The sequence below is a fragment of the Oncorhynchus kisutch genome, linkage group LG8 (assembly GCF_002021735.2).
Source record: "Oncorhynchus kisutch isolate 150728-3 linkage group LG8, Okis_V2, whole genome shotgun sequence".
Lineage (NCBI taxonomy): Eukaryota > Metazoa > Chordata > Actinopteri > Salmoniformes > Salmonidae > Oncorhynchus > Oncorhynchus kisutch.
The window spans coordinates 28,266,570-28,280,485 of NC_034181.2; the positions used below are offsets into that span (position 1 = coordinate 28,266,570).

Below are 13,916 nucleotides of genomic sequence, written 5' to 3' on the forward strand. Positions count from 1 at the left end.
CCCTGCTCAAGAAAGCACATATACATGCCCATCTGAAGTGTGCCAATGAACATCAAAATTATTCAGAGGACAACTGGGTGAAAGTGTTGTGGTCAGATGAGACCCAAATGAAGCTCTTTGGCATCAACTCAACTCGCCGTGTTTGGAGGAGGAGGAATGCTGCCTATGACCCCAAGAACACCATCCCCACTGTCAAACAGAGCTGGAAACATTATGCTTTGGGGGTGTTTTACTGCTAAGGGGACAGGACAACTTCACCGCATCAAATGGACGGGGCCATGTACCGTCAAATCTTGGGTGAGAACCTCCTTCCCTCAGCCAAGGCATTGAAAATGGGTCGTGGATGGATATTCCAGCATGACAATGACCCAAAACACACGGCCAAGGCAACAAAGGAGTGGCTCAAGAAGAAGCACATTAAGGTCCTGGAGTGGCCTAGCCAGTCTCCAGACCTTAATCCCATAGAAAATCTGTGGAGGGAGCTGAAGGTTCGAGTTGCCAAACATCAGCCTCGAAACCTTAATGACTTGGAGAAGATCTGCAAAGAGGACTGGGACAAAATCCAACCTGAGATGTGTGCAAACCTGGTGGCCAACTGCAAGAAACGTCTGACCTCTGTGATTGCCAACAAGGATTTTGCCACCAAGTACTAAGTCATGTTTTGCAGAGGGGTCAAATACTCATTAAAATGCAAATCAATTGTTAACATTTTTGACTTGGGATTTTTTTGTTGTTATTCTGTCTCTCACTGTTCAAATAAACCTACCATTAAAATTATAGACTGATCATTTCTTTGTCAGTGGGCAAACATACAAAATCAGCAGGGGATCAAATACTTTTTTCCCTCACTGTATGTTTGGAGGAAAAAGGGGGAGGCCTGCAAGCCGAAGAACACCATCCCAACCGTGAAGCACAGGGGTGGCAGCATCATGTTGTGGGGGTGCTTTGCTGCAGGAGGGACTGGTGCACTTCACAAAATAGATGGCATCATGAGGACAGAAAATGATGTGGATATATTGAAGCAACATTTCAAGACATCAGACAGGAAGTTAAAGCTTGGTCGCAAATGGGTTTTCCATATGGACAATGACCCCAGGCATACTTCCAAAGTTGTGGCAAAATGGCTTAAGGACAACAAAGTCCAGGTATTGGAGTGGCCATCACAAAGCCCTAACCTCAATCCTATAGAATATTTGTGGGCAGAACTGAAAAAGCATGTGCGAGCAAGGAGGCCTACAAACCTGACTCAGTTACACCAGCTCAGTCAGGAGGAATGGGCCAAAATTCACCCATCTTATTGTGGGAAGCTTGTGGAAGGCTACCCGAAACGTTTGACCCGAGTTAAACAATTTAAAGGCAATGCTACCAAATACTAATTGAGTGTATGCAAACTTCTGACCCACTGGGAATGTGAAAGAAATAAGAAAGAAATAAAAGCTGAAATAAATCATTCTCTCTACTATTATTCTGACATTTCCCATTCTTAAAATAAAGTGGTGATCCTGACTGACCTAACACAGGGAATTTTTACTAGGATTAAATGTATTTGGCTAAGGTGTATGTAAACTTCCGACTTCAACTGTATATGGCTAAGGGCTGTCCTTTGCACGATGCAACGCGGAGTGCCTGGACACAGCCCTTAGCCATGGTATATTGGCCATATACCACAAACTTCTGAGGTGCCTTATTGCTATTATAAACTTGTTACCAACGTAATTAGAGAAGTTAAAATACATATTTTGTCTTACCCGTAGTATACGGTCTGATATACCGGGGCCGCAGGTAGCCTAGTGGTTAGAGCGTTGGGCCAGTAACCGAAAGGTTGCTAGATCGAATCCCTGAGCTGACAAGCTAAAATTCAGTCGTTCTGCCCCTGAACAAGGCAATTAACCCACCGTTCGTAGGCCGTCATTGTAAATAAGAATTTGTTCTTAACTGACTTGCCTAGTTAAATAAAGGTTAAATATACCAAGGTTGTTAGCCAATCAGCATTCAGGGCTCAAACCACCCAGTTTATAATTTGGAGTATAATGCTTCTATGGATTTCAACCCCAATACATTGTTATGTCATCGTCACCAAGCATTACACTTAAAAACGGCTTCAATTACCACCAACGATTTCCATATGGCTGGCTTTACTACCATATATTTGAACCAGAGTTAGCATTTATCAGATATTTATATATTATGCAGCGAAAACAGCCAAATATATCCAAATAGGATTTTAGTAACCACATTGTGGGCCTGTTAGAATACATCAATCCTGATGGATTTGCCGAATATCCACTTTGTTCGATCAGCTTGCACTTTCCCCAAGTTCCATTGACCTGTTTACCACATGTATTCTCTCATTCTTCTTCCTGTCTCTGTATTTAGAGCTTTGAAAGCCTACGACCAGCATCTCACTCTCCCCTGTCTTTAAATTATTCTCTGGTCATCTCAATCTTAATTTCCCGAATGTCTCTTTCTGCAGTTTTTCCCTTTCCTCATCACCTTTGTCCTTGCTCAATTTCATCCTCCTACTTTGGGTTGAACACCCTAGGCTCCAGCTTGGTGCTGCCACTGCGGCCCCAGCAGCCTGCTGTAATGCTCATGCTGCGCTGGGCTGGTCCTGGGCCATGCTGGCTGTGGCTGTCTGACTGGCTCTGTGTGCGCTCTGGTCTACTGTGGCCACTGCCGCTGGGCAAGCTGGAGGCCGGCTGGGCGGAGATGGTGCGCAGCAGGCGGTTCCGCTTCCGTAGGAAGTCGCTTTTTGCACCCAGACCAAAGCTGCCTTTCCGTAGGACCATGCGGGAACTGCTAGTCTTTGCTGGCCGAGAGCGCTGGTTGTACTCCAGTTGAGAGAGGTGGGTCGCATAGCCCTCTGTAATGAACTGTTGGGACAGGCAGGGAAAGAGACAGTCATATAATGTAATGAAGTGCTGCATATGGTAAACTAGAGGACCAGGACTAAACTAAAAAGTCAGTGCATGTGTATCGTACCTGGCACTGAGCTTGCATCTTCTTGGAGGATCGGCCAATGATGTAGATCTGGGAGGGAGAGAGGCCGATGGAGGTGTAGACCGCGATGTCTTTGGTAGAACCGTAACAAGCAAAGATCTTCATGTGAGCCTGTGGAACCAGCGAATCAAGTGTCATCGATAAATTAGGACCAAGAAAATGTACTATCTTGACAATCTCTCCTAATCTTTTTGTCTGCCCCATCTCTTCAATCATCTCCTCTCCCTTCATTGTCTTCTGCACCATTCCACTTAGCCCTAGTCTACTCCTGAACCTACCCCCAGCCTCTGTTACCCACTCCAGTACCCTCAACAAACCCACCACCCAACCCCCACTGCCATCCTGACCTCCATGAGTGACTTGAGGAAGTTGGCTTTGTGTCTGAGTGGGTCGTGGACCAGGCCATCACAGAAGGAGACGATGCCATGGGGGAAGTTATGCTGAGACAGCCAGGCCACCACTCTCTGCTTCTGCATGTCTGGACGCCCCGTCACATAGACGATCAAATAGCCCAGGTCCTGCCAGTGCCTGGAAAGAAATCAAAAGGTATAAGAAAGAGTGGAGAGAGTGCAACACAACGGGTTATAAAGACAGAAATCATTTTGGCAGATGCTTATGACTGTCCAATCGCAGGTGATGCCAGGTGCATGTTACCTGACCACATCGACTGCTCCGGCTCGAACTTTGGGATCGCTCCCCATGATGGACACGCTGGCAGCGAATGAGCCGTCTATACTGAACACAACAAACTCTGTCCCATGGGGTAGCACTGTCAGGTAGCTGTCTGCAAATGTGTGATCCCCCCTGTCGGTGATAGGACACAAAACAATTTGAAGATAGAGGAGAAGAGACAGAGACAATTGGAAAGAAATAAAGAGGCAGAGGAAAATAATAAAAAAAGAGATGTAAGTGTTTTTTGACAGAGTCACCTAAAACCCTCCAAAAACAGAGGGCACCATTTCTGAAGCCTCAGGACTAGATTGGCTGAGAGAGACCATAGAGAGCATGCCATAGATGCCAGTCTCACCTGACCACCAGTTTGACCGGATAGACGCCAACCCCCAGCCGTTTGCTCTCTGGGATGATGAAGGACACACGGCCACCGCTGTTGGTCAGCTCCGTGTCAAAGTACACCCAGTCTCCAGACGGGGGCTGGGTCATGATGTGGATGTCCACCTGTAAACATAATATATACGCCGTTTAGCAGATACTTTCATCCAACGCGTACATACGTTTTACATATGGCTGGTCCCGGGAATCAAACCCACTACCCTGGCATTACAAGCGCCATGCTCTACCAACTGAGCTACAAAGGACCAACATAGAGATAGATATACAACCACTTTGAACACAAACACATTGAAGATGCACACATACATGTGGCGTATTTTGAATTGAAAACAAATACAGATAAGACTCATGGATGGAGGGATAAGTACATAGGGATAAGGTGGATGGAGGGATAAGTACATAGGGATAAGGTGGATGGAGGGATAAGTACATTTGTATATAGGACCTTCTGTTACAAACCAACTGTTTGCATTGTTGTAATGGAAAATGTTCATACTGATCGCTGAGAGAGAGCGAGAGAGAGAGCCTACCTTCTCCCCAGTCAGTGTGACCATGTCCAGAGGTCCGTACATGAAGCGGCCAGTCACGATCTGCAGCCCACCTTCTGTAAACACTGCATCGTTTACACGATGATTGGCTGTCACATTCTGTCAAAGAAATACACACACATAAATAGATTGAGACACAATTACAGTGTTAGCAAGAGTGAATTTCTCCAAGTGGTCAACACTGTTCTTGCTGCAGCAGACTGTACCCTGATCTTGACGTGGGTTCTCTTCCTGAGCCACTTCTCCCGGGGTTTAGATGGAGTGAACTCTGACACCTCCTTACCATCCAGCTCCAGTATGCTGGAGTTTTCATGTCTCATAACCTAAAATAAACATATAGATGACACCACACATACTCACCATAGCCACACTAGTGTACATTTTAAAAGGGGGCCAGAAGCACAGGCCATGGAAGATTGTGGGGTGAGCTCACCTGTCGCAGCAGGAAGGACACTACATCAGTGGACTCCCAGTAGGATGCATGGAAGAGGTGCGGTAGTGCCACTGTGGGGAAGGCTGTCAGGGCATCAGGGCAGTACAAGGCAAAGTCCACACGCTTGGTGCCCCACCAACGAGCTGCGACTGCATGGTGAGAGGGGGTACATGGGTAGGGGTGGGTTGGAATGGTTGCATTGTGAGTAAGGCAGAGGGGCAAAACATCCCAATACACACCCCTGGAAAAGTTAAATCATAAACCGTTTGACTGTATTGAAGGCTGTATTCAATCATAAACCACTATCAAAGCCCAGATCGTCCACAGCAGTTCCTCAGCTAAAAGGGAAGTAAGACAGGAGTTGAAGATTGTTACTGTTTAAATACATATAGATAAGGAAGAGAACCATTATTATGCAATAATTACATTGTTAAAGTTGATTCAAGACACGAGTCAACGTAAATAGCAACAAACCTGCAGTTATTTGTATTAAATATGAAGAAAAGGGACGATGGTTAAATGAGTTTGCCAGACTCTTCACTGATGAATTAATGTTTGCCTCCAGAACAGGCTAGGGCACAAATATCTGAATAACCATTTATTCTTGTGGACTGATCACAAACGTGCCTATGTCAACTATGAGGCAGAGACTGGGAAGTTGGGCAAGTAGCCTTCCTGCTATATCATTTGGATGATGGGTATGTTACACTTTTAAAGTCACAATATCATCTCAGTATGTAGAGGGTCTCTCTTACCGGTCTGGTTTGTGAAGTTAATGGGACTGTGCTGTATTCAAAAAACATAGTCCACCAGGGAAAAGTATCGTCATAGAAACAGAAAGGAATAAACCGAGAAAAGCTGAGAGAAATCTCTGGTAGACAAGAACCATGTTAAAAAGAGATTGATTGTCCAATATATTAGGTTTTCCCATAAGAGAAGTCAGTAGTAGACTGAGCCTGGATTTGGTACATAGTTGATAGGGTCCAGTGTTATATAAGAATACCCTGATCCACTTCTGCCTGAAAGTCCAGGGAGACCAGGTCATATATGGCATACTCCGGGCCAGCTGACAAGTGTTTCTCTAACTGACCAGAGCCACAGGGGCTCACACCTCCGTTGGCTTCTGGGTCTCTAGGTCTAGTTGTGGCCCATTTCCTGGATCTGTATTGGTAATTCCTGGGACTGGGTCACTCCTTTCTTTTCTAGGGGACTTGAGGGGGCTTCTCAGGGAGAATTTGGTTTGTGATGTCAGGGCGATTTGAGACAAAAGGCTTTGGTTAATTTGGCATGCTTGTGCTATGGGAAACAAAACAAAAAGAAAAAACACGTGAAAATGAATGATGAATAATGTCAAAAGGAATTGTTTTCATACTGTCGAGGACAGTATCTTATAGGGCAGTTAATTCCAGTTTGCAAATATGTGTAAAGTACTTCTGCTACAAGCTGCATTCACAACCTGAAAATGACTTCAAAACAAAGTAATCAATTAAGTGTCCGACTGGTCCTCATATAAACTGAAAAAGGAAGGTTAGAATTATCTTTTGACAAAACTCATTTTCATACTTATTTTGTGTGTGTATATTCTGTTTTGTTGCATTTCTGAACAGCGGCAAAAACATTCCATGGCACTTGCTTTTGACAAGCAATGACCTCATCAACGCACTATTACAACTTCCCAACTGAGTAGAACGTTAGTAAATGTTTGAAAGCTGTGTTATTGGTCCTCATTTAGGACATATCCACTTCAGACAGAGATTACAAGGGAAAGCCAGACTTTGGGAGACTTTGGGCATCTGGGTAGACAGTGTGACAAGGTGCGAACGATGCAGGAATGACTCAGTGAAACAGGGTCTCTTTACATGCATTGCAAACACATGAAATAAATGCAGAACTCCTCCTTTGCATTTACATTCAAACAATGGCTCAGAGTAGGATGAACACGCAGTGACAGAACGTGAGCTTTTGCTTCTTCAGTAGTCATGTTTTAATCTTCTGGCACATTGAATTTGAACAATGGATATGTCTGTGGTGATGTTATGCTCCCTCTCTGATGAAGGGGCTTAGAGCAGTGTAATCCATCACCAGTTTCGTAATGTGTTGGAGCTGAGCTAGCAGGTAACTAAGTGGTTATTCTGTGAATGCAGGGCACAACTGGGTCACTACAGAGCTGCTCGGGATCCGACGCACTGAGTGATGTGTGCAGAGTGTGAGTAAGGAGGGTGAGAATCAGAGAGAGAGAGGATTGGGATGAGAATGAAGGAGTGAAGTGGAGTAGGATGAGCAAGAGAGAAAGGAGAGAGGGGGTAAAAGAAAAGAGAAAGGAGAGAGAGAGAGAAATAGAGAAAGACTAGAGAAGAGTGAAAGAGGAGTTGAGTGAGTGAGTGAATGAATGAATGAGACTAGAGAAGAGATTGACTGAAAGAGGAGTTGAGATGGAGCAGTGTGAGTGTGTGTGTGTGTGAGTGAGTGAGTGAGTGAGTGAGTGAGACTAGAGAAGAGATTGACTGAAAGAGGAGTTGAGATGGAGCAGTGTGAGTGAGTGAGTGAGTGAGTGAGTGAGTGAGACTAGAGAAGAGATTGACTGAAAGAGGAGTTGAGATGGAGCAGTGTGAGTGTGTGTGTGTGAGTGAGTGAGTGAGACTAGATAAGAGATTGACTAAAAGAGGAGTTGAGATGGAGCAGTGTGAGTGTGTGAGTGTGTGAGTGAGTGAGTGAGACTAGAGAAGAGATTGACTGAAAGAGGAGTTGAAGCAGTGTGAGTGGAGCAGTGTGAGTGAGAGAGAGAGATACTTGTGGTAAGGAGAACACTTACTGTTGGCTATGTTGGTGGCAGTGTAACTGTCTGCCATTCCTGAGACCTGGCTGGCAATGCTGACCTCACTGGCCCTCCGCAGGCCCCGGCAGTGGGGGCCCGTAACGGGGGAGGAGGGGTACGAACTGTCCATGAAGACACCACCATGAGACTGAACAAAATCCGCTATTGAGCCGAAACAAGGATATCCCATTAGACATAGACAAGAGGAGAGGTGGATGAACAGGGAGGTAACAGGATGAGAAGGAAGAGGTTTGCATCCAAGAAATGTGATGGGCCAGGCCATGGTTTTAGTGGGTGTGAAACTAGCAGGAGCCAACGTCAGATTTCTGGGACAATCAGTGAGTGGTCAAATAGTGTTCTGATGAATACAACAGCATGTGAAAAGTGACATGTGTGGAAACATTTACTCCATTGGTGGTCACATTACTATGTCTCAAAATGTTTCATGTCTGTCAAATGATTAGCTGGATTATTATTAGCATGTATCACTAAAGTGATAACAGTTCCATTTAGTATATGTAATCAACATGTTGTAACAGAAAGGTCAGGAGATACTATATTGACCACAAGGATACACAATTACAATGCAAGGGGCAGGGTTCCATGTTTCAAGCAGACATCTGAGCAACACAGTCAGTATAGCTTCCAAGCCTCCGATTTGACAAAATCACCCACTAGGAGAAGATAGTTCTCTAGTCACAGTGTTATGGTTTATAAGGAGACATTTGCCTATCACCTTTACACACTCCCCAACGCTTGTATTTGTCGTTAAGGAGATGCTGCAACAGCAAAGAAACCACATCACAACAATGAATGCAGATAGTGGTACCATATTTTCATACCATTACAAAGGACATTAATAATTGATGGTAACAGCAAGCACAACACAGCAAAACAAGGACAGGCTCTTCCAGGTCAAGGGTTCCTACAAGTACCTCTCTGAATCATTCACTGTGACAGCCACTGCTGTCTCTCTAAATCACTAAAATGCAAACAACAATAATGACTATTACATTTTGATGAGCAAAATTACCTAATTTTCGTGGAGGTAGTGTAAACAGACAGGCTCTGAAAGCCATGCTAATGAGCTATACTAAAGGTAATGGACTGAGAACTGCAGAAACAGGGCAGGACATGTCATGCAGGACATATTTGACCTGGAACAGTCAGTAATGTGACCCCAACTCTTGACTAGGGTAACATTCTCACAGCATTTTCATGCACCAGTTTTGGTAAGGGTCTAAAAACACACACACACAGACACAGTCAGTGTGGAAAGGGAAGGTAGAACTGCAACTAACACAAAAATACACGTGTACGACACAGAGTGAGAAACTTCCCCCCCGAGAGGTGAAGAGGAAACGCTACACACACTCCAGAACAGCAGGTGTGGCCTTGAGGGAGCCCTCCTGCCAGTTTAGCACCGGCACAGGGATGCAGGTCTCGCTGATGGGCTCCTGACAGCGGAAAGAGAGGGGGGGCCCAGTATCGAGCAGGAGCTGAGGGTTGCTCTGGACTGTCTCCACTAGAGGGGGAGATGGGGGGTCAGAGGAGAGGAGGCAGGGGAAGGGGACAGGTTTTGCAGAGATGGGGAAGGAGGCCGAGAGAGGAGGGGAAAAGGAGACAATGAAGACACAGAAAAGACAGCAAAGGCGAATCAAGCCCAGGAAATACTGCAGTAGCAGTAACTAAGGCAACAACAGGTTCTAGAATAGAGCTAAAGTGAGCAGTAGATGGGGAATGCTGTTATTGGATTCTAATTCAGACTCGGCTGACTCTAACTCATATTTAAATGTACCTCAGCACACACTGATTAACGAACCAAAATGAATCTTTAAAACTTTCTCAATGCTGCACAGTAAACCTGAGGATATGGGCTGACAGCACATTAGATCAAAATTATCATCATATTACTTAACAATCTATTATATCATATCCAAGATAAAAAGAATCACAGCTAGTAGCCATTCACAACTAGCACTTCCCTTGCTGCTCTTGTTGATTAAAGGATATCCATGAGTGGAAAAGACTATCAGCAAAGGAGAGATTGAGTCTCTAGCATTACTTCTTGAATAGCAGAATAATAGTGTATCATTGAGCCCTACTTAAACAAAAAGGATGCAGTGTAGCCTGCAAGGTTACTTTACTGTAAGGGCTAGCCAGCCACAACAGAAACCAGCAGGACCATGAAAACATATAGATGAGAACAGTGCTTCACAAAGACTTGAAGCACAAACAATAGAAAAATGTTACATTTTCCTTAACTTGAAGGAGTTTTCGGCCTCTAATAGCAATCCGGGGTGGCAGGGTAGCCTAGTGGTTAGAGCGTTGGACTAGTAACCGGAAGGTTGCAAGTTCAAACCCCCGAGCTGACATGGTACAAATCTGTCGTTCTGCCCCTGAACAGGCAGTTAACCCACTGTTTCTAGGCCGTCATTGAAAATAAGAATTTGTTCTTAACTGACTTGCCTGGTTAAATAAAGGTAAAAAATAAAATAAAAATATCCACAGACCACATTTGTCAGTTTCTACACACCCTGTTACATGACACAGAGTCCCCAATGGATAATCAAAACACGGGTTATATAACCTATGAATGTAAAAAAAATTGTACATTTTTCTTTGCATATAAATACACAACAGTTATTTGCTAATACAGGTACAAGGGTGTGTGTGTACATGTTTCCAGCACTCAGTCCAGTGTGCTCACCCAGTAGAGCGGAGTTGCCGTCCCCCAGGGGGAAGCGTGTGTAGCGGGGAACATTGAAAGGGGGCAGGAGGTGGAACTTCTTCTCCAGGAGGGGCTCCAGGCGCGAGGCCAAGGGGTCGGCTGGGTGGAACAGGTTGTAGACCTGCTGGCAGGCAGGGCGCAGCTGGGCCACTAGGGGAGACAGAGTTAACAGGCGGAAAGAGGTTGTCATTAGTTACCACAGCCACAAAGTCAGAAGGGTCGACCAATCAGATGAGTGAGTGTGATGACACCTATAACGAAAGACATACATTTATTTTATCTAGTGATCCATCAATGATGTGGTCATTTATTATCCGTAATAAAACCAACCATTCTAAATGCAAAGTGGTAATCGGATGTCTTATTCAAACTCAGCTTACAAGCTTGTGTTTGCCCTAACTCATAGTTATTTGTCTTAAACGAAATATACTTAACAAAAATATAAACGCAACATGTAAAATGTTTCTCCCATGTTGAAAGCTGAAATGAAAGATCCCAGATATTTTCCATATGCACAAAAAGCTTATTTCTCTCAAATTTTGTGCACAAATTTGTTTACATCCCTGTTAGTGAGCATTTCTCCTTTGCCAAGATAATCCATCCACCTGACAGGTGTTGCATATCCAGAAGCTCATTAAACAGCATGATCGTTACACAGGTGTACCTTGTGCTGGGGACAATAAAAGGCCACTCTTAAATGTGCAGTTTTGTCACACAACACAATACAACATACATTTTGAGGGAGCCTGCAATTGGCATGCTGACTGCATGAATGTCCACCGGAGTCGTTTTAGAGAATTTGGTAGAATGTCCAACCCGCCTCACAACCGCAGACCACTTGTAACCATGCCAGCCCAGGACTTCCACATCTGGCTTCTTCACCTGCGGGATCATCTGAGACCAGCCACCCGGACAGCTGATGAAACTGTGGTTTTGAACAACCCAATAATTTCTGCACAAACTGTTGGAAACCGTCTCAGGAAAGCTCATACTGTGTCAAGATCCTGAGGCCCATTGTCGTGTCATTCATCCGCCATCACCTCATGTTTCAGCATGATAATGCACGGACCCATGTCGCAAGGAAAATGTCCCAGTCCATTGCCTGCATACTCACCAGATATGTCACCCATTGAGCAGGTTTGGGATGCTCTGGATCAATGTGTACGACAGCATGTTCCAGTTCCCACCAATATCCAGCAACTTCACACAGCCATTGAGGAGTGGGACAACATTACACAGGCCACAATCAACAGCCTGATCATCTCAATGTGTTATGCTGCATGATGCAAATGGTGGTCACCAGATACTGAGTGGTTTTCTGATCCACACCCTACTATTATTTTTAAGGTATCTGTGACCAACAGAGGCATATCAGTATTCCCAGTCATGTGAAATCCATAGAATAGGGCCTAATGCATTTATTTCCTTTTATGAACTTTAACTCAGTAAAATCTTTGAAATTGTTGCATGTTGCGTTTAGATTTTTACTCCAATATCTGCATTGTTTTTGAAATGGCATGTAAACAAACAAATTGCCATGATTTTACATTTTACATTTTCCAAATCCACAAGTAAAACGTACAGTTTCATAGAAATGTTCACAGAAATTAAAATGTTTGAAATTGGCCATTTTTTGGCTGATTTAAGATTACAATTTGAACCCTGTTACTTTATTTGACATCTAGGCACTTAATATAGTAATTTATTTATTTAACATAACATAGCCTTGCAGTCCACCTTTTTTGATATTTTGTACCATTTTCCATCTCTGGACAAAGGCATGGTCTTCAAGCTATGGAAGATGACAAAACATTTAATAATTGCAATTTATTGGACTTACATGACACCCAAAGCTCTTTCCAGTCTAGGGGGAAACTCACCACCCTGAACCCACTTACATACTCTTCATTTTTATTTATTTTATTGTCCTATCCACCCTCCTATTCAGAAGACAAAAGTAACATTGTTTAAATGTTTTGTTTTTTACAGCTATTTGGTACAAAACATTAAGGACACCTGCTCTTTCCATGACAGACTGACCAGGTGAATCCAGGTGAAAGCTATGATCCCTTATTGATGTCACTTGTTAAATCCACTTCAAATCAGTGTAGATGAAGGGGAGGAGACAAGTTAAAGAAATATGTTTAAGCCTTGAGACATGGATTGTGTACCTGTCATTATTTGTAAAATTTTATTTAACCAGCTAAGTTGACTGAGAACACATTCTCATTTTACAACAATGACCTAGTGAATAGATACAGGGAGAGGAGGGGGATGAATGAGCCAATTGTAAGCTGTGGATGATTAGGTGACCGTGATGGTATGAGGGTCAGGTTAGGAATTCAGCCAGGACACCGGGGTTAACACCCCAACTCTTTCGATAAGTGCCATGGGATCTTTAGTGACCAGAGAGAGTCAGGACACCGGTTTAACGTCCCATCCAAAAGACACCACCCTACACAATCTCTGCCCTGTGGCATTGGGCTAATTTTTTAAACCAGAGGAAAAGGTGCCTCCTACTGACTCTCCAACACCACTTCCAGCAGCATCTGGTCTCCCATCCAGGACTAACCAGGACCAACTCTGCTTAGCTTCTGCAGCAAGCCAGCAGTGGGATACAGGGTGGTATGCTGCTGGCTAAAGGGGGTGAATGGTCAAGATAAAATATTTAAGTGCCTTTGGATGGTGTATGGTAGTAGGTGCCAGGCACACAGGTTTGTGTCAAGAACTGCAACACTGCTGGGTTTTTCCCTCAACAGTTTCTGGTGTGCATCCAGCCAACTTGCCACAACTGTGGGAAGCTTGGGGTCAACATGGGCCAGCATCCCTGTGGAATGCTTTCAGCACCTTGTCCATGCTCCGATGAATTAAGGCTGTTCTGAGGGCAAAAGGGGGGAGGGGGTGCAACTTAATATTAGGAAGGTGTCCTTAATGATTTCTACACTCAGTGTACATTATTCCTACACTTTACATACATGGTACTTTTATACACATCATTACATGATAGGAATACAGTTTGATATGTACACGTTACAGAGGGGATATGTACCCCTACGGAGGGGTTTCAAAACAGAGAGTGGTGCTGGAAATCTGGCCCTTGTACTGACAGATTTCTGTTTCACATTGAGTCTCCACAAAGGAGATTTGGAGATCTGTCTTTGAACTTACTGCCTTCTTGTTAATTTCACCAGCATATTTCTCTTTGGCTTTTGTTTGTTTGTCTTTCCCCTGGTGGCATTCATACATCGTTGTACCCACAACTTGAAATGGAACACCATTGAATGGGAGACTGAGTTTTTTCCCTGCCAAAGGCTGTGC

The 13,916-nt window shown here is 44.2% G+C and overlaps 1 protein-coding gene across 2 annotated transcripts in view; it reads right to left on the reverse strand.

Annotated features, from left to right (window-relative positions):
- Positions 1 to 1,926: 1,926 nt before the first annotated feature.
- LOC109895929 (membrane-associated phosphatidylinositol transfer protein 2) overlaps positions 1,927 to 13,916 on the reverse strand; it is an 82,472-nt gene continuing 70,482 nt past the window's right edge. The window contains exons 15-25 of one of the 2 annotated variants that reach the window (XM_020490041.2): positions 10,578 to 10,748; positions 9,240 to 9,392; positions 7,865 to 8,029; positions 5,053 to 5,201; positions 4,826 to 4,942; positions 4,602 to 4,718; positions 4,028 to 4,176; positions 3,655 to 3,804; positions 3,348 to 3,528; positions 2,983 to 3,111; positions 1,927 to 2,873 (exon numbers count right to left, since the gene is read on the reverse strand). In XM_020490041.2, the coding sequence (XP_020345630.1) occupies positions 2,520 to 2,873; positions 2,983 to 3,111; positions 3,348 to 3,528; positions 3,655 to 3,804; positions 4,028 to 4,176; positions 4,602 to 4,718; positions 4,826 to 4,942; positions 5,053 to 5,201; positions 7,865 to 8,029; positions 9,240 to 9,392; positions 10,578 to 10,748 (1,835 nt within the window). In that variant the 3' untranslated portion in view covers positions 1,927 to 2,519. The remainder of the gene's footprint in view (positions 2,874 to 2,982; positions 3,112 to 3,347; positions 3,529 to 3,654; positions 3,805 to 4,027; positions 4,177 to 4,601; positions 4,719 to 4,825; positions 4,943 to 5,052; positions 5,202 to 7,864; positions 8,030 to 9,239; positions 9,393 to 10,577; positions 10,749 to 13,916) is intronic. The other variant, XM_031830032.1, reaches the window with a different exon arrangement.